Raw genomic sequence first — 21453 nt, 5'->3', positions numbered from 1 at the left:
ACGTAAAACTTTCACAAGAATTTAAATTTAAAAATTTGCCCATACACATGAATGGACGGCTTTACGAAAAATTCCAACATAAGCATTGCACATATAGCCATTTCAATGAGGTTGTAATTCTATTTTTCAATCTCGTTTCTGAGCATCTGAAAAGGTGGTTACCTCAACTACACGCACTCATTTTTTCCATTATGACGTTCTACCAGCAAACTCGTTATCAAAAAATACATAACAAATTTAAACTAATATTTACAAATCGACAGCTGACCGGAAGAACGCCCTACTTCAGAATTTGTTTGAAGAACTCCCTATTTTAGAATTTTATTGAAAAACACCCTTCCTCAATTGAAAATATTTTGAAAATATGTTTGAATCGGCAGCTGAGATAGGGCATTTTTAAACCGAATTCTGAAATAGGGCGTTCTTGAAAAGTTGTCTGAGATAGGGAGTTTTCGAACTGGCTGCTAAGATAGGGCGCTCTTCCACTCAGCAGTCGAAATACAACTACAATTTATTTAGAGGGGTTTCAACACTTACCTATACAATTTCTTGCGCCCTTCGAGAACGGCATGTATACATACGGATTCCGTTTAGCAATATTTTCAGGCGTGAAGTTATTAGGATTGAAAAGATGAGCCTGTTGCCCCCACCAGGTTTTAGAGCGATGCAAGCTAAAAATAGGCACTATCACTTGCATATTCGGTGATAAATCTATCTCCGACGTTAATCTGGCTTTGCGTATTGCTTGCCGTCCGATAATTGGTATGGACGGCATAAGGCGTAATGTTTCGGCCACTACCATGTCCAGGTAAGGCGCCTGTTTCAGGTGATCATATGTAACTTCAATGTTCTTTTGAGGAAATAGCGCATAGGTTTCACGAAAAAGATTTTCCTGTACATCCGGATGCATAGCTAACATAACCAAAACCGAATATATGGCCGTGGCCACTGTTTCAAATGACTGAAATTAAAAATATGTGTACTTTATTAGTATTTTTAAATAAAACTAACTAAAATTGTTGAAACTAGGTAATATGTATGTGGTGTGTTTATACGTTTTAAAAAATTATCCGCCATTTTGAATTTAGCCATATTGAGCCGCGAATCTGTACCCTGTAGAAAAAAATTATCAATTGATAAAAAATAACCTACTTGTAGTTTGCTTTTTTGCGGGATTTCTATAAAATATATAACCTGTAGTTAGCTACAAAAAGTTAACTTGAAACAAGTGGACAAGTACTGCAGGAGTAAAGCTCGAGATTGTTTTCTTTAAACGCGTTTCTATTTAAATATCATGCACTTCGCAAATACTTTTTCGAATTGAGGACAAATAAAAGGAAGATCGAAATTTCATATTATCATTTGGAAGTTATGTCTGACGAAGTTCGAATATGGAACCACCTACAGTAGAATATGGTAACAAATATGAAATGTAATAAAATAAATAAAAATAAAAAAATAAAAAATATATTTTGTTTTTCCTACTGATATTTTATGTCCAAAAATAGTTAGTTACAAGTTAGTTACACCAAATGCAGAGGTAACCACCCTTGACTACATCTAATGCAGAGGTAAACCACCCTTGACTATTTCGCGGCCATTGCCATACAAATATAGTTAGCTTTCGTCGAAAAAAAAATACAGATAATAAGTGACTTGTAGCTCCTTCCTAATCAACTTGAAGTTAGCTTATAGTTAGATACATTTCGTGCAGGGTAACTTCATCAGCGTTTTTCGATTTTAGTTTTTGTAAGTCATTTTTAATGCTTTCTTCTGCGACTGGTTTGAACAATTTGTCATTATAGCGAGCTAAATAGGTGGATATGGAAAATAAATTATTACTTTCCAGCAATGAAAATTTTGAACAAAATTCTGTTTTCAAAGTAGTGGCTGTCAGCCGAATCGGATCAGAATACAGTTATTTTTAAAAAAAGCAGCCCGTTACCTAATTCTTATCTTATCAAAGGTCAGACCTATAGTTTTTTAATTATTTGAGCATCGGTTCTCTTTATAGTCAGACGTTGATCATTTCTGCTGGAAATCCCTATTGAAGGAGCTTACTCTTTGACTTTAAATAGCAAAGAAGGGACAGTTTTACCACATAAAATTTTAGCCAAGGATCCAATGTATATCCCTACGAATAAAAGGTTGCCCGACGAGTAAACAAAATTACTGTTCTTTAAATTTTTGCTAAAAATAAATTCCCCAAAGAGCCCCATTTGAAATTATTGAAAGGAATATATAACTTCAAAGGCAAATCATGAAAATTTAAGTTAAGAATTACAGTGCACACTTTCTTATTTTGTGTCTAGTAGTTTATTTTAAGATTGGTCCAAAAGAATCATAATACACAGAGAAACCAATGCAGGTATTTAAAGAAGAAAAAACAAAAAATATTGTTAAAACGACTATGTTCTCTTTGACGTACGATCCCGGCATTTTCGGCATGGCGTTGTCACAATCCCGGGATTAGTCCCGGGAGTAGATATTCATTACTTTTTAACAACTTGAATCGAAAAAATTGCTTATATATTGTTTGAGAAGCTCTCCTACTATGAAATAAATAATAAATAAATGGATTTGAAACCATGGTGCCATAATTACAGGTATTCTCTTCCCAGAGAGCGCATATTCCGATCTGACTTATTTAAAATATATCATTGTTGCCCACACTAAAACGTTTACTGCTGGAAATATCCCTTTTTCCATAGCCCATATACCATATATTTATGTTCACGTATTTTTTTTAACAACCATCTTACAGAGAACTTATTCAATTTGCAAAAGCCGGAAAAAAATTTGCTTGTCAGTCTCCGACTAGCCCTCTTGCGATACGGTTGTGCTACGCTTGTTGATTGCAATTTCTTTTTCGCCCTATTCGTTCGTGTGCAGTGTACACGCGATTATTATTTATTACTTTGTGACAATTAAGACAAGTTACTTAGCTCTTGTGTGTGATCTAATTGACAATGGCCCCAGGGGCCTTCAATTTTGGGGATAATAGATATGCTCTATTATCACCCAGCCCCCGTTCTAAACGGAAAAAGACATCAAATTTGTGCGAAGAATTCCACGAACTCCCCGTGACTAAAAAGGATGATCCTAAATTTATAGTTATAAAACCAGCTGATGAAAACAAATCTTTTTCCAACTACTCGATATTTGCAATTCACAAATCATTACTCGCCTTATGTAAGGATATCAATTCAATAAGCCTGCAGTCAGATGGTGGTCTGATACTTCTCGTCAAAAACCGACAATCAGCCAAAAAGTTCATTGACGCTCGATCTCTCCCTGGCCTTTGCGAAATCACGACCAAATATCACGACAACCTAAACAGCGTTAAAGGCACGGTTTATGCTCCATTTTTGAACAACGTCCCTGAAAGGGAGATCATCGAAGAACTCAAAAACTACAATGTTACGAGTATCTACAAATTTCAACGTACTACAAACGGAATTTCTAAACCCACAGGAGTTGTCCTAATCTCATTCGACAGCTATTTTCTTCCAGAGAAAATTGATATAGCTTGGATAACTACGCAAGTGCGCCCGTTTTACCCGAATCCCATGCGATGCAAGATGTGCCAAAAATTAGGGCATATGCAAAAATTCTGTAAAAATCTTCCAGCCTGCTCTACATGCAACCTACCACCCCACATCCCCGACCCATGCATCAGGTCCTTTTGCGCTAACTGTGCAGGTGAACATGCTGCTTCATCAAATATATTCCCAAAATATTTGCAAGCAAAAGAAGTACTAAAAATAAAGACTGAAACAAAATGTACAATGAAAGAAGCAAACAAAATATACAAATCCCGGAATCCCATCTTACCAAACTCCCAAACCTTCGTCTCATCCCTAAAACCTAACAATGAAATTGAAACAAACTCTGCACATACAAACAACATATCTGCACCAAAGCCAAAACAATCTACCAACAACACTACTCTTCTCAGCGAATCCCCTAAAACCGGTTTCGTCGAGCAGAAAGTCTTAAAGCAAAATAAAACTCACAGCATCCAGTCAACTAGCAATGAGCCGCAATCATCTGACCTACAAGACCTCTCTACAGCAGTAGCAATAACATATCCAATGAACCACGACAACTANCTTCTTCTTGATAATGCTTGCTGTCAAATTTTTCACTAGCCCTGCCGTATCAAACATTTTTTTTCACCTCATAGCTGTCAAAAATTTACTATCCAGAGAACTTTTCTATCAATTGGCACAGACCGTAAACAAACAACAGACACAATGGAATTCGAAATAACTCACCAGCGAGCAAAAGACGAAAACTACAAAACGCACTCACCACATCCCATCAACAATAACGTCTTATCATCTGCAACAACAACAGCATTAAAAGAATACATCAAATCCAAAACAGCCCCCAACAAAACCACTCAAATCTAAATCATCTGTTTATATACATACAACACACACTAACAATAACATTCAACGCTCTCTAACATTAATTTTGCACCTACATACGTAATTATATTTATATATATATATATTTATACACAGATTATCTAACCTTTATAGTTATATACCTATACTTACATTTACATTTATATTCTCGTTTACATCTACATCTACATTTACATTTATTCTTAACTTGCACCTATTTCATAAAACCCGGTTTATATTTAAACAAACATACAACATGGCCTTCACAATCATTCAGTGGAACATCAAAGGCTATCTCAATAACTACAATGAACTTGATTTACTAATCAGAGATACCCATCCTAATGTAATATGCCTTCAGGAAACTCATATCCCGTATAATACTAAGAATATTATTATCCCAAAAGCCTATGTGGGGTATTTTCACAACTGTGTTAATAACAAAAACCCCAAACAGGGCGTCGCAATCTTTATCAAACGTAACATTCCCCACCGAATAGTATTTCTATCATCGACCATCCAATCAATATCCATTGAAATAAAGCTTACATTTCAAATTACTATCATTAACACGTAAGTACATCCCACCATCCCAAACTTTCTGTGAGGCAGATATCTGCTCTCTACTCTCCCGTTCAGTAAGTCCACCCTTCCTACTAGGAGATTTTAATGCTTGGAGCCCTCTGTGGGGCTCTGAAAAGTCCAACAAACGAGGTACCATAGTTGAAAATGTAATTTTCGCTGAAAACTAATTATTTTGAATGACGGCTCTCCCACTCATTTTTCAACCCACAACACATTCATAAACATTGATTTAACGCTGGCATCTGCACAGTTAAGCCCCAAATGTAGCTGGAGAACGCTAAGTAGTCTGTACGGTAGTGATCATTTTCCCTTACTTTCGGTCATTCAAACCAAGCTAAATCCTTGTCATCTCACCAAGTCCCCGAATTTTAATACCGACGCTGCCAACTGGGATATGTATCAAACCACTTGTGAAAAAAACTTTAAAAACTGGAACACCTCCAATGTTCATCAACTTGCGGCCAACATCACAAAAGCAATCAGGTCCGCGGCCAATGTGGCCATTCCACAAAGCAAAACAACTCCTTTAAAAATCTACGCGGCATGGTGGAATAAAAATCTTAGTACCCTAAGAGCAGAAAAACAAAAGCTGTGGCATATTTATAAATCATCTCCCTCAGTCCCCAATTTAATTGCCTACAAAAAGGACAATGCAATTTTTAAAAAAAGTGTCAAGGCAGCGAAAGCAGAATCTATCGGAAAATTTACTGAAGACATCAACCCCTCCTACTCACCCAAAAAAATCTGGTCGAAAATCAAAGCCCTTACCGGAATCCCTCCTACTCCCATTAAAGTTATTCAGCTTTCCAATCAGCTATTTTCCTCACCCTTAGAAATAGCCAACATTTTCGGCGAAACCTGGTCGAATTACGCTCATGACTCCAACTTCCATACAGAGTACATCAATAGAAAAAGCACAATACTCTCCCAATCTTACAACCCATCCAAAGTGGCAACTGATGCACCATACTTAGAAAAGGAATTCAGCTATATAGAGCTGGAACATGCCCTCCAACATTCTAAAGGGAAAACCCCCGGCAAAGATCGTATATCCTATCCCATGCTGCGACATCTCCCAAACCGGTGCAAAAATATTTTATTAGTCTTATACAACAAAATCCTTGAAAGCGGCACATATCCCCACACCTGGCTTTCCGCCACCCTCCTTCCGATCCCAAAACCTAACCAAGCTATAGATAATATTAACAGTTACCGGCCGATCTCCCTGTTGTCCTGTTTAAGTAAAATCCTCGAGAAAATGCTCACAAAACGCTTAATGTGGTTCTTAACCAAAAACCACTTGATAAGCCACAACCAAGTTGCATTCAAAAAGAATCACAGCACCCTTGATGCTCTACTTCTTCTCCAGCATTTTATATGTGATGCTATATCAACAGAAAACCATGTATCCGTGCTATCTACGGACTTCGAAAAAGATTTTGAGCGCGTAGGGGCCCACGTAGTTCTAGAACAACTCGCTTCATGGGAAATAGGCAGCAGAATGTACAACTTAATTAAGTCATTTCTCTCCATACGTAGTTTCCAAGCCAAAGTCAATGGCACCTACTCGGAAACTTTTCCACTTGCCAATGGTATCCCCCAAGGCTCCCCCCTCTCGGTCGTCCTACTCATAACAGCCTTTCAAAAACTCAACGTAATGATCTCCAAATACCGCGGCCTACATCTTAATGTCTACGCTGACGATGCAGTATTTTATACTAAAGAGAAAGACACAAAGAAAGTACAAGACGTATTTTCCAACTTACTTGAATACATACGTTCTTGGGGTATTTCTTCTGGAGCTATCCTATCCGTCAACAAATGCAAAATACTCCATATATGCCGTAAACATCACTGTTCTCCGATACAAGTAAACACAGCCAATAACAATATAGAAAATGTAAGTACATTAAAGCTGTTAGGTATAATCTTTGACAACAAATACACATTCAAATACCAATGCACTGAACTCAGAAAAAAACTAATCCCACGTTTGAACATAATAAAGTACTTGTCGTCTCCGCATCCACACTAACACGCTTGTTAACCTGACACAATCTCTAGTTCTATCCAAAATTGACTACGGACTCCAAATATACGGTAGGTTCGCCAAGTCCCATCTAGCTCTCCTCAACAAACCATACCATACATCAGTGCGGTGCAGCATTAAAGGCTTTCCTACTTCCCCCACAAAATGTGTGCTAGCCGAGGCCGGTCTTCCATCAATTATTGATAGATGCCAAGAAACCACATACAAACTTATCCCCAAATTAATGAATACGACCAACAAACTCCTGTTTGACACTTTTCGTAGCGCTTCCCGAAATAAACGCAGACACTCAATCGTATCCACCTTACGCCATTGCATCGCCTACTGTAAAGACTTGGGGATAAAAATACCATCTAGTTGCAAAAAAGTGAGTCGACACGCACCTTGGATATTATCACCCTCATCCTTAAATATACAATTGCATAATTTTCCTAAAAGCACCACATGCAAAACCACATTCACTCAACTTTTCAACCAGATAATAAACAGTGAAGACCTATTTGACTGGTGCCCGATTTTTACTGACGGATCCAAATCCGAACACAATACCGCTTTCGCCGTTGTGAAAGAAAACGGAGACCTTATATATGGCGGATCTCTGCCTCTATATGCCTCCATCTATACTGCGGAAGCCGTCGCAATACTGAAGGCAATCGATTACGCAGTAATCAAAAAAGGGAAGTTTGCAATTTTTTCGGACAGCTTTTCCGTTATCGAAAGTATAAAAAATATATACAACGACAACCAAATAGCTAGTCAAATCCGAGACCAGCTAATTAAACACGCTGATAAAATAAAAATCGTCTGGATTCCCAGTCACGTAGGTATCAAAGGCAATGAACACGCAGATTTAGCAGCCAAAAATATGTATCTTACCCCCACCATATCATTTGACTCTCCTTCCAGAAAGGACCTCGTTAAATACATTCAAAGCCATATATACACTCTAAAACTTAATTCCTGGTCCCAATTCAATCATCCATACATGCAATATAATCCCCAGTGCAAGAAATCTCTTTTCCCTTCCTCAGTTTCCAGATTACTAACAAGTGTTTTCACGCGTCTCAGGATAGGCCATACCAAACTAACCCATCAACATCTCCTCCTTGGCGACCCTTCTCCTGTATGTCCGCTTTGCGGGGACCATCTCAATGTAACACACATCCTAGACTCATGTTCCCCATTATCCTCAAAACGCACCTCCAATTTTGGTACCACCTTACCATCCTCACTATTAAAAGATATAAATGTAAGTAATATAACTACGCTATTTAACTTTTTAAAAGAAATAGATTTACACAAATCTTTGTAAAACTAGCTTTACTACCTACAATCCTCAACACGATGTTCATATTAATTAATTACAATAGCACCGTAGGCCTCAGCAGCTAGTGTGCAATTAATGTTAGTGCAATATTTTATATTTCTCTAATAAATAATAATAATAATAATAATTTGCTTGTAAATAAATTCCAAATTTGTAGGGCTCCATTAATTTCAAACATTTTAAAAAATAAAAATAAAAAGTCAAATTCTTTTAAACTGCATAAAAGAACGGGCTTACACAGTGATTACGTAAAGTAATCAGTTTTGTGACATAGCTACTTAGCATTAATAAGCAATGAATTAGTCATATTTATGTAAAACTAAAAATAATTTAATTAACAATCACAAGTAATTTTATGGTTTCGTAAATTCAAAACGTAAGGTACATGGTTTTCCATCCGCTATGCATTATCGTAACACTGTTTCTAGCGACAGCCAAGTCATTGCCAACATGTTTGCCCACTTCTTTAGGTCCAAGTATTCTGTAGACTTCCCTATAAGTGGAGGCTATCCGTATGAGCTTTGTGCAATCAACTCTGCTTATATTCCAGTAATATCTTCCGATGAAGTTTTACAGTTTTACAGTTTAAAAACCTTAAAAGCGTCATTTAGGCCTGGACCTGATCATATTTCGACCTGTTTTCTTAAAAACTGCGCTGAGAACACCTGCGAGCCTTTAACAACTCTGTTCAACTTGTTACTAAAACATGACGTTTTTCCGTCAGCCTGGAAAGAAACTTTAATAATACCACTTCACAAATACGGCAGCAGCGCTTCTATAGAAAACTATAGAGGCATAGCGAAGCTCTCCGCTATCCCAAATTATACGAATCAATTATTGTTTATCAGCTGACATATTCTATACCTTATTTAATTTCACAATCTCAACACCAGTTTTCTAAAGGAAGATCTGTTATCACTAATTTATTGGAGTTTACAACTCACGTCTCAGACAGTTTTAGAGAAAATGCTCATACCGACGTAATATATACCGATATCAGTAAAGCTTTTGGCAAAGTACNGTTTTAGAGAAAATGCTCATACCGACGTAATATATACCGATATCAGTAAACCTTTGGCAAAGTCACTCGTTCTCTTCTTCTTCTTTTTTGGCGCTGTAACCGCCTAAGCGATTTTGGCCGAGTTCAGCAAAGCACGCCAGTCGTTTCTCCTCTGCGCCAACTGACGCCAATTGGAAACGAANTTCCAACATCATTCAAGTTTCTTCAGGAGTTCCTCAGGAAAGCCACCTTGGTCCAATTCTGTTCCTGATATTCATTAATTATATTTCTTCTATAATAAAATGTACAAAAAATTGAATGTATGCCGATTTCTAAAACATTGTCCTCTATCGAAGAAAGGTTTGTTACAAGCGGATCTAAGCAACGTGGTTAGTTGGTGTAATGCAAACTATATGTCACACTCTTAAAAATGTAAGATTATATGTTTCTTTTTAAGGTTGNGGATGTTGTCATTGTCCATGCTTCTGCGCCATATACCAGCGCAGGCATGATGAATGACTTATAGAGCGTGGTTTTCGTACGTCGANCTCATCGGATGTTGTCATTGTCCATGCTTCTGCGCCATATACCAGCTGACATTATTATCGGTGTTAATGCTGGTTCCCAAGTAAACGAAATTCTCTACGTTCTCGAAATTGTAACTGTCAACAGTGACGTGCGTGCCAAGGCGCGAATGTGCTGACTGTTTGTTTGATGACAGGAGATACTTCGTCTTGTCCTCGTTTACCACCAGACCCATTCGCTGTGCTTCCCTATCCAGCTTGGAAAAGGCAGAACAGACTTCGCAGTTTTTGGTACCGATGATGTCGATGTCATCGGCATAAGCCAGCAATTACACGTCACTCGTTACTCATCCGTAAACTCGACCTAATCGGCTTCCAGCCCAGTCTTCTTCAGTGGACCTCTTCTTACCTCTCTGATAGCACACGAATAGTTATTTTTAATAATTGTTCTTCCAACATCATTCAAGTTTCTTCAGGAGTTCCTCAGGAAAGCCACCTTGGTCCAATTCTGTTCCTGATATTCATTAATTATATTTCTTCTATAATAAAATGTACAAAAAATTGAATGTATGCCGATTTCTAAAACATTGTCCTCTATCGAAGAAAGGTTTGTTACAAGCGGATCTAAGCAACGTGGTTAGTTGGTGTAATGCAAACTATATGTCACACTCTTAAAAATGTAAGATTATATGTTTCTTTTTAAGGTTGTTCATTCAGAAAGGATTCAATCAATTCAAAAACAATTCTTGCTTTTTGCATTGCGTGATTTTAACTGGGATTCTGACTACAATCTCACTCTTATACAAGTCGTCGAAAGCTCATAAATTTGGCTACACTCGCAAGTCGTAGAAAAATGCTAGGTGTAATATTTTTTGTAAAATTAACGATGGGCTTGATTAATAGCCCGGCCCGTCTGGCTGGGATAAATTTTAATGTTCCCTATCGAGTGTCAAGACACTTTCGACCTCTGTTTTTGTGAAGCCATGCAAACTCTCATTCCAGCACGTTTGGCATATCGTACTCGATTTTTACTATATAGAAAACTATCATTTCCAATCTGAAATAAATTGAATCAATCAATTGAAATACTATTTTCAGCATATCCAATCAGCTGATGAATTTGATTCCGTAGCTGAATAGTTTTAGATCTCGACACTTAACAAACTCCTGTTTCCACGACTCGGCACCAAAAAACAAAAAAACAAAAAAAAGTTCCGTACGTCATGCGGACTGCGCCCCTCGTGTCGGTTGGCCGGGAAAGGAGGGGACAAACCGTTGGGATTAATTAATTAATTTCGCATACAGATGCGAAATACAGCGAGCGACATTTTACCTTTTCAAAAAATTAAGTCAATAAAAATTTGGAAATAAAGTAAATAATGTTATTTCCTCATTCAAATGGAAATAGCGTCAACAATGCTTAAGTATGTCGATTCAAAGAAAAAAGTATTGTTCTAGTATAGTGAGCGAGATATGAATGTTGTTACAATAAGCATTGCCCCGAAAGTGTTGTTTCCATAGATGAAAGAGGTCATTGCCAAATCATCAGTGTGCTATTAATCAACACACAATGAAGGGCCCCAGCAATTGATTTTATTAAACAATTTAAAATTAATATAATAAAAATATGTACTATGCGAAAAACTAAACGCAAAAAAAGCTGGAATACGAGAAATATTTGAAGAAAGAATGTAGAAATGATCCAGAACTTGCAAAACATGTTACACTTCCACAAAAATAAAGCAAAGACTATTAAATTGAAGAAACAGTGTGTTGCCGCCATGTCCAGTAACACCGAAGGAACACAGAAAGAATTGCGTTTTTAAATAAGCATATCTGAAAGAATTCGGAATATCGAAGGTGGAAAAGACCTTTCTATAGGNACAGCTAACGAGCTTTGATTGAGATTATATTTATATGTAAACGTACTTTTATGCTTTGCCGTTCGAATATGTTTACACATCAAATTTCATGAGTACCTAGTACTCACGCCTTTTTTTATTATTACCTGAGAATTTTGATAAATAAGAGCCTTTTAAAATTATAACGTAAGATAACATTAACTGTCTATACGACCTAAAGCACTTTTCTAAGTTCATCAGAAGATGGATACTTTTGAAAGTTTATAAATAAGTATGGTAGCGACTTTTGGAAGAAGAGTTGACATTTTATGCTATTTTTTCAGAATATAAAAAAATTTTTTACTGTGCTGTTAGTGGACAGGAAACTACTTTAAATACTAGTACGTAATCCACCAAAAACTAAAAATCGAAAAAATTTTACATAGCCCACTTTGCAAGTGGGATACTCAAGTATAGAAAAGGAATTTTCTTACACTGTATTCATGTCGCCGCCAACAATGTGTGACATCATTTAAAACAGCTAAGGAGAATGACGATACTATTTATTAGACGGCACTTTCAAGTCACTGTGCCAAAATGCGGGTATAAACAATTATTGATTATTTAATATCGGAACCGAGATCATGTAAGCTGAAAAAATCTTCCAATAACTTACAAATATAAAAAGTAAAATATCGAGGGCTTAATAAATTCAATAATACCCTCTATCTGCAATTTTATCAAAAACTACTTTGTGATTTTAGAACCGCGCGGCACGGTAGGTACGACTTGGTTTGGCGCACGGACACGGGCCGCCGCTAAGCTGCTCAAATTTAATGTTTGAAATAGCAAAAATGTCAATGGATTTTATTTCGCTTTTGAAAAGGTAATAATATGTCAATTGACTTTATATCGCTCCAGTATGCGAAATAGTGTCAATTGACCAATATAGTAATCAAAAAAATAATCAGTAAAACTGCCGTTTTCACATTCGAAAATGCATAATTTTCCCAGCGGCGATGTCCTAGCAAAATTGTGTTCAATTTTGCATTACCAGTAATGCAGGAATGAATGCGATTTAAAATGAAATTTTGCGACTTTTTGAATGCATTAGAATGCTGACTACATATCAAACAGTAATAAAATTTAGAACTCATAAGCAATAAATTACATTACCTATCACCAGGGAACAGATTTTTAGGACCTAAAAACCTATAAAAAAAAGCAAAATAAAATAACGAAATAGGCAGGAAAAGGCACTAGAAATAGCAAAGAAGGCACTAAACGTTGAAAATTATTGAAATCGGACTTAAGTTACGGCCGCTTTTCATATAACGGTAAATTTCAGAAATGCTTGAAACTTCAATATTTCGAAACTTAAGGACGCTAACTTACTCAAAATTGATACTAAAAACAATCCCTTGAAAAGAACGAACATTATTTGGAATTTTGGTAAATGGGCGTGGTATTGCCCACATATGACTATATAAGTTTATCTCATTATGTCTAACCGAACGTTCTATCGAACATGTTTAAAATAGGCGTACAACCACCCCGGCTCACCATGTAGCGGTAGTTTTCGGAAAGGTGGAAAACATATACTTATTTAATACTTGCGCCGGGTATTTGATGTTCGGCTAATGAACAAGTTTTCGAGATATTTTCAGATGTACATGGCGTATAAGTATTTTTCATACAAAAAAATTTTGCGCATTTGCATATGACCTTTAATTACTTGTTTATTTATCCATCACATTTCTTCATTATAAACTTGATTTGTTTGTATCAGAACAGGCTAAAGCTTTGAATGTACTAAATTNAAGTATTTTTCATACAAAAAAATTTTGCGCATTTGCATATGACCTTTAATTACTTGTTTATTTATCCATCACATTTCTTCATTATAAACTTGATTTGTCAGAACAGGCTAAAGCTTTGAATGTACTAAATGTGCGCTCGACGTGATATAAGTGGCGCCCAATTTAATTATGGAAGGTTTGAAACTTTTATATTATCAGGATTAAGGNTACTCGCTCTGCTAGGTAAGACGAGTGAGCGACGAGCGAGCGCTCCGAGTGTACTATACAACACACGCATTTTTGTGCTTAAAAATGTGGAAATGTAGTAAATAGATTATGCACGAAAGTATGTTAATAATTGTATGTACATATGGCCTAAATCGCCGAAAACGAAACCAAGGGTAAAATTTTTTTTTCTGAGGTTTCGCAGATTTTTGATTATATCTTGGTCATACATATTCTAAGGTATCGGACAACATAAATATAAACACGAATCTCCTTCTCTCAAACATGAAAATTCACTAAATCCTGAGACACCATTTTTCATAGAATACTTGCTGCTCTTAGCTGGGCTAATGTTTTCTGTAAGTTAATAAAACAAATATTTGACAATAAATGCAGCTTTCGATATGAAAATGAGTTCGACAGGTTTTTTTAATGTAATGTAATAGTCCAAAACACCAAAAAGTTTTTGGCGTGGAATCCACCAGGTTAAAAGAATGAAAGATCNAAAAAGGCAAATATCTTAAAAAAGCAAAACAAAAGGCAATATCAAATGTGTATATGGCCTAAATCGCCGAAAACGAAACCAAGGGTAAAATTTTTTTTTCTGAGGTTTCGCAGATTTTTGATTATATCTTGGTCATACATATTCTAAGGTATCGGACAACATAAATATAAACACGAATCTCCTTCTCTCAAACATGAAAATTCACTAAATCCTGAGACACCTTTAAAATATTAAAAATTAAAAAAGAACAACACGAAACTAAAAGGTAGTTTATATTTAATGACGGTCATTTTTCATATAATACTTGCTGCTCTTAGCTGGGCTAATGTTTTCTGTAAGTTAATAAAACAAATATTTGACAATAAATGCAGCTTTCGATATGAAAATGAGTTCGACAGGTTTTTTTAATGTAATGTAATAGTCCAAAACACCAAAAAGTTTTTGGCGTGGAATCCACCAGGTTAAAAGAATGAAAGATCGTAGTTTTCTTCGAGCAATTTTGGCCTACTTTCATAATTTAAAAAAAAAAAATCTACTGTACTGTCCCTTATACCTTTGTTTTAAAGGGAAAAATATTTGTAACGTAACAGTCTTTTTAATACTTTAATTTTCAAGTAAGAAATTTTTTATTTTAGCTAATTTTCCAAGCTAAATTGTAAGCCATAAGACGTCTAGCTGTTATACAATTAAAATCATAAAGCTAATCAAGGCTCAAACAAATAAAAATTACATAGAAAAGTTAAAACAAACGCGAAAATTCGATGGCTTTAAAAAGAAACGGGCCGCCGCCCAAAGAAAGCGGCGCAAGGAATTAAGAAATGAAGAAAATAAATTGCCAATCGAAGAATTTAAAAGACGTGTTAAAACCCGCCGCTCAGTTATTCGAGAAAATGGAAAGAAGCACCGAGAAAAAATTAAATCTAAACCGGTTCTGAATCACACTGATGTCAATGAACCGATAAATGGTCACGAAATTGGTGCCGCTGAGGTTGAAAAAGGCTATAAATCCACCCAAGCACTAGGTAAAGCAGTGAAAAAAGCTATGAATGCACTTCCCGCTTCTAGGGCACGCAAAAACGCAGTCTTAACAAAGATTATAAGCGACATGAAAGATCAAGACCGACATGACCTTTTAAATATTATTTGACCACCTGCGGTGAATAGGCGGAAAAGTTGCTGGTTTAGGGTTGAAGAAGAAATTAGAAGATTTTACGAAAGGGATGACATCTCCAAAATTTCTCCAAAAACAAAAGATGTTAAACAATACGACAACTTAGAAACTGGGGAAAAAGTACTTCTTCCGACGAGGTACATGCTCCTGACTATCAAAGAAGTCTTTGCAATATTTGATGAAGAACAAGAAACCACAGGGAAAGGTATAGGAATCTTAACAACAAGTTGTGGAATGTTGGCCCATAATTATTTATATTTTCCTTAGATGGCTGTGGCCTTACATTGTTTGCTGAAAATCGCCCAGAACATATAAGATTAAATAAGGATCTCCCCCATTGCATGTGCATGTGTTCTTATCACTCCAATTTTATTGAGGCTGTCGCAGCTCTTCATAAATATGCTCCATCAATGCCAACATATAATCAAGGTTTTGTTAAGAAATTTTTGTGTGAGGATACCAACACAGATTGTTGGTTTTCAAGATGTAGCAAATGTGATGGTATATCTTCTGAATCACTGAAGAAACAACTTAGTGACATTAACNAGAAATTTTTGTGTGAGGATACCAACACAGATTGTTGGTTTTCAAGATGTGGCAAATGGGATGGTATATCTTCTGAATCACTGAAGAAACAACTTAGTGACATTAACCTAAATATTCCCGTTAAATGGATGGTCTGGCGAAAAAGTGGCAGTTCTAAATGAATCGAGAAACGCGAAGAATCTGGAACACTGAAAGGCTTGCTTGTTCACATAACTTCGTTATCGCCCCAATTTTTGCGCCATAGTTATGTTAAGCGAGAGCAGTTGGATATTTATTACAAGTACGATCGCCCAAGGGCTTCTAACGAACAATTAAACGAAGGATTGCTCCAAATTGATTTCGCTGAAAATTTCGTATGTGAATGGCAAGATGAAGTTCAAAACGCACACTGGAATCAGAAGCAACTATCTTTGTTCACAACTGCTTTCTATTATACAGATTCCAATCGAAGGTTTTCATATCCGACGATTTGGCACATACAAAAGGAAACAATACATATTGCTAACAGGACTACCAAAATCAGTAAAAATATTGAAAATTTGGAGTGACGGACCTTCATCGCAATTCAAAAATAAGTATATTGCTGCAGTTATTCCTTTATTAGAAAGCGAGTTCGGATTAAAAATATATTGTAATTATTTTGCCACTTCCCATGGAAAGAGTTGTGTAGACGGAATTGGCGTAACTACCAAACACATCGTGAAGAAACATGTTTTGTCTCGAAAATGTATCGTAAGCTGCGCTTCGGAGTTTGTTTTAGCATTTAATCGGACAGAATACGTATATCGTACATGTAACGTAACAGTCTATTTCTGTAACGTAATAGTCCGACTANCGTATATCGTACATGTAACGTAACAGTCTATTTCTGTAACGTAATAGTCCCACTCNCCATTGAAAACACTCAACTAGGAGAGCAGACTTTTACGATAATATACGATCCCTTTAAAATCTACTTCCAAAATGTGTAATGCAACAGTCAGGTCTTAAACCGTTCACTAGTCCTGAACAACGTGAGCTACAATAATTGTGTGTACATGAAAAATATCGCTACATGTTCATAGTTTAAGGTGTAAGAAGAAAACTAATCGGATAATTATTTTCTACTGAGTTTCAGTGGTATTTCTAAAGCTGTGTGATCCAAAATGTAATGTAACAGTCCGCGTTTTGGGCCATATGTGGAATCAGGAAAAGCTAAATCGTGGATATTCTTAACCGAATATACTCTATATCTTTAGCAGGAAAAAAGGCACGTTCTATAAAAATACGTTCCCAGCTTATCACGCATGTAATGCATTATTACTCTTACCACTGAGTCTTGTTACCTGTCACCAGTTGACGTAACTACCCTGCAGTACGGGGGAGCGACTACAGGACAGATGAATCGGTATCTACCCTGTAAACTCCTTAGATTTTCGATCGCCTACTTGGCTTGTATTTCAGCGATTACGTTTAAAAGGCAATATCCTAGGCAGTAGTCACCATCGCATCGATCTAGTATGGAGTCGGCTGCCAAAAATACTTCCAGTAGAGATATCGATGTGAATCTTTGGTTTCAGCTTTAGAAAATTATAATAAGTAATTAATCATAGAATGGCCACACTTAAGTGGCTCCAAACCCTCTTACGCCCCCCTCTTCCACCCTGCCTAATGAAACAAAAAAGTTGGAAAAAATTAAAATGCTTTTTTTAAAGGGGGACCTACATTGCATGCTTCTCTGTATAGCCGGAGAACTACGTTTTTATGCATTGCTATGTATGTAGGTGCTGTCATAAATATCCGTTTATTGAAATTTTATGTCAAACGCACGCATAGGTCCGCCTTATTTCAGGAAAAGTTTTTCACAAGATGCAAAATAATACTTATAAAATAATGAAAAATTTAATTGAAAATTGATTTCCAAGTTACTCAGAAAATCGAAAACGAATTTCTAAAAAATGGCTACCTCTTGCTAGGTAATTTTTGCTGCCCAGTTAAAAAGGGATCATAGCTCAGGAGCAAACGATTAAGCAAATTCCTTTTTGGTGATGGAAACGATAAATTTAAATTTCTTTGTTTTTGGTTTCAGGAGCTTCTTCAAAGAGCTCTCCAATCGATATCTACTACAGCATGTTCAATAACATCAGGAGCGTGGATTACAATTTTGTGAACTGGTGGGGAAAAGCATAGCATGAATAGTACGTTGTCAATTCCTCAGCAGTATCTGGCTCGAATTTCGTGACCCTGAAGACAAGACTTGCTGTATGTTACACAGTTTTCAATACAATTTTTATCAATGTCTGTTATTTCGGCAGATACGTGCGCGTTAGCTAGGTCTGCTATTCGTCATCGCTTAGTTTGTTTTGAACACTCTGCGAGACTTACTTAGAACATCATCGATCTTTCGAATTTGAATATTTGTGCAGTCTTTTAATTTTGCACGATTGCATTTTTTACACATCTCGGAAAATTTTTAAAAATTATAATCAAGACATTCAGGGCTGTCAACTATCCTTAGCTGCATCGGCTCTCTCTTCACTACCAGGAGTATGGACGCCTCTTTCGTAGGTTTTTGCAATTCTGCTTGCGACTGTTTCGACTCTGCAATACCATGCGCACTACAACGGGTTAATAGAGCAGCTACCGAAATAGAAGTCAGTGCAGTAGCGGTCCAAAAGTAGCGATTGACTCCAGCAGTACTGAGATTAGACTCTTTTTTCAGTGTATGTGTGCATGTATGTACATACATGTACATATTTTTGTATAATCATGTGTATACCTAAATTAGTATTCTTTTATTGGAATGTTAGATCATATTATAAATTACCGCGCCAATCAAGCCAATAGATTCGATGATAACATCTTCTTTTTTCAAATGCCCTCGACAGTAATAATTCAAGGCCGTGTCTAAAAATGAGTTCATCGCTTCTTCGCCTTTCGCCCAAGGTTCACTGCTACTGGAACTAATATTGTTGTTTGCATTCTTTTCTATTAGCTAAGGAAATGATAATTGATTAAATATATTTTTACATACATATGTACGTAGTATAATAAATAAATTAAAATATGAATGAATACACAGTAATATTTGCTTGAAAATACCTTGTTCATAAAATTTCGTAGATGACGCAATGCCTTATAATAACTGGGTGTGCGCGCTAAGAAACCAAGGCCCATTGTTGAGCACGCTGCATCATTGGCAATCCTCTCCATCATGCTAAAGGTAAAATAAAATTAAAATTACAGCTAGTTTCATTAAATTAAAAAATAATTTTATAAGTTAATTCCACTGAAAAAAATATATAAATTAATACTGAGAGACTGACCGCAAGGAATGCAGAGCTTTATTTGCGCTCTGAGAAAAAGGATTAGTTTCGACAACTAAAGATATTTAGTTCCCGAAATTCGACAATATTTGGGAACTGTTACCAAGGATTGGGAACTATTACCATGGTTTGGTAATTATAACTAAATATGTATATAAAGCTTCTAATATCCATCTAGGTTGTACCAAATCGTTAATTTAGTTGAAGGGTTGGTAAATACTAATAAATATTTTTTTGAAGCATATTTCTACAAATTCCATTCAACTTAACGTATGGCTCATAAAAGGATGTCATTAAGCTCTGCTAATACGGATAATACTAGGTTCACATATAAGTAGATTATCCTCATTTTCGAGCTTAACACCCTAATCTGTAATTATAACAAGAGATTAGTCGTATAAAATTCGTCCCTTGTTAATCTGTAATTATAAAATAATCTCAGATTTAACCGATAACTTTTCGGTGTCCATCCTAGTTTTATCGATTGTTTTTGCGAAAGAGAGGAGAAATGCCAAATGTAAAAGTAAACAAAAATGTACGCTAGCAAGTAAAAGAGGTTTGTAAAGGTATTTTTAATAAAATGTTAAGTTAAAATATATTTATATTGCTTATTATAGCAGAAAAACGTGAACACGGTGGCACAGAGAAGAAACATAAATTTTCCTTGAGATGTGGGAATAACAAGCACAACAAATTTGACGGCTAATAATCTGAGATTTGCCTGTGTAAACGGGGTGATTAAAAAACTAGCTTTGATTGAGATAATATTGATATGTGAACATAGTTTAAGCTTTCTTTCAACACATGGTTAGTCATAGTTACCAAATCTTAGTTGAGGAAACCACGATTTGGTTTGAGAGCGGAACATATTCATGCTTGTGAGCCACCCCTAAAGAATGCTGACCGCTCTCTGAGCACATGTGTGTTTCACATACGAAGCAATGCACATAGTCCCACTTATTGAATCGTTTGAATGTTCTAGTACCCTGGAAAAATCGTTGGACCATGTAGTCTATTTGAATGTTCTAGTACCCTGCAAAAATCGTTGGACCATGTAGTCTATTTGTGGTATATTGGATTACTTACAAAAGTGTTCCTCTGTCATGCTGTAGCGGACCAACTCGTGTCTCTGCGCCAGCTTATTGTTTGTTACCCGATCACTGCTCGTCAGTGGCGGATACACGGGGGGGAGGGGGTTTGGGGGTTAAACCCCCCTCAAATCAGAGAATAATATTTCATTAATATAGGTCTAGAAAAAAAGCTCTTTACAAGAAAGTATGCGTAATAAAGTTTCAAACACGAATTTTTAAAATCATATATTAAATTTTTCGCTTTATTTATAAAACCTTTTGATAATTTTAATCACATTGGGCCGTATGAATAAAAACTAAGCAATTGCTTTTTCTTAAAATTTCATACCTTTTACTTCAATTTTGTTTGAATAAATTGAGTAAAAGATCTGAAATTTTAAGAAAAAGCAATTGCTTATTTTTATTCATACGGTCCATTCAATTTTTTTTTTTACTTATAAATCAATGAAATGAAGAATTTTCAAATTTTTCGTGGTTTTTTAAAAAATTCTTCTAGAACTTGTTTAACTGAAAAATTTATATCTTTGTGAATATTCATAGATGCTAGACTGTTGAGCCTTTCTTGACACGTTGTATTTCTCAAGTAGGTTTTAATTCTTTTCAGGCATGAAAAGCTTCGTTCAGGTGTGGCTATTGAAACGGACAAAACTGCCAATATACGTAAGATCTTAAAAACATTCCCAAAAGACGATGTATTAGCTACTTGTAATGCTTCGACAGCATTTCGAAAATGTTCGTGTGAAATTCGTTTTTTCCACATTTTTACCTCCAGAAGAAAGTTTTGTTTCGAGCAGTCGATTACTTTTTCATAGAAAGCAAACAATTCTTTAGTTTTTTTTCGTTAAAATCGTACTTTGGAGACAAAACACTAAAATTAAATAAAACTTATTTATGGTTTAGGAACCGGCTTTTCAAATGAGCAATATATGTATCAAGGAAGGCAATGTAAAAAGCAATGCGATAGTATGCCTCGGCGTCTCCGGTTTTCACACTAAAGCGATTCTTTTGGCGACTGCTGTATCGCGATACTTTGATTTCTGTACCTAGGTTGGTGCATACTTCTTCCAATACC

At 36.0% G+C, this 21453-nt stretch overlaps 1 protein-coding gene across 1 annotated transcript in view; it reads right to left on the bottom strand.

The window, feature by feature from the left end:
* LOC108362053 (probable cytochrome P450 313a4) overlaps positions 1–21453 on the bottom strand; it is a gene marked incomplete at its 5' end in the record, with an annotated part of 98397 nt that overhangs the window by 21985 nt on the left and 54959 nt on the right. Inside the window, 3 exons of the mRNA XM_017614884.1 lie at positions 538–961; positions 18792–18959; positions 19067–19181. Of these exons, the coding sequence (XP_017470373.1) occupies positions 538–961; positions 18792–18959; positions 19067–19181 (707 nt within the window). The remainder of the gene's footprint in view (positions 1–537; positions 962–18791; positions 18960–19066; positions 19182–21453) is intronic.

The sequence above is a fragment of the Rhagoletis zephyria genome, unplaced genomic scaffold, assembly GCF_001687245.7.
Source record: "Rhagoletis zephyria isolate East Lansing unplaced genomic scaffold, Rhagoletis_zephyria_1.1 Rzeph_scaffold_00917, whole genome shotgun sequence".
NCBI lineage: Eukaryota > Metazoa > Arthropoda > Insecta > Diptera > Tephritidae > Rhagoletis > Rhagoletis zephyria.
The sequence above is the reverse complement of the archived record's forward strand: the minus strand, read 5'-3'. Positions and strand labels throughout refer to the sequence as shown.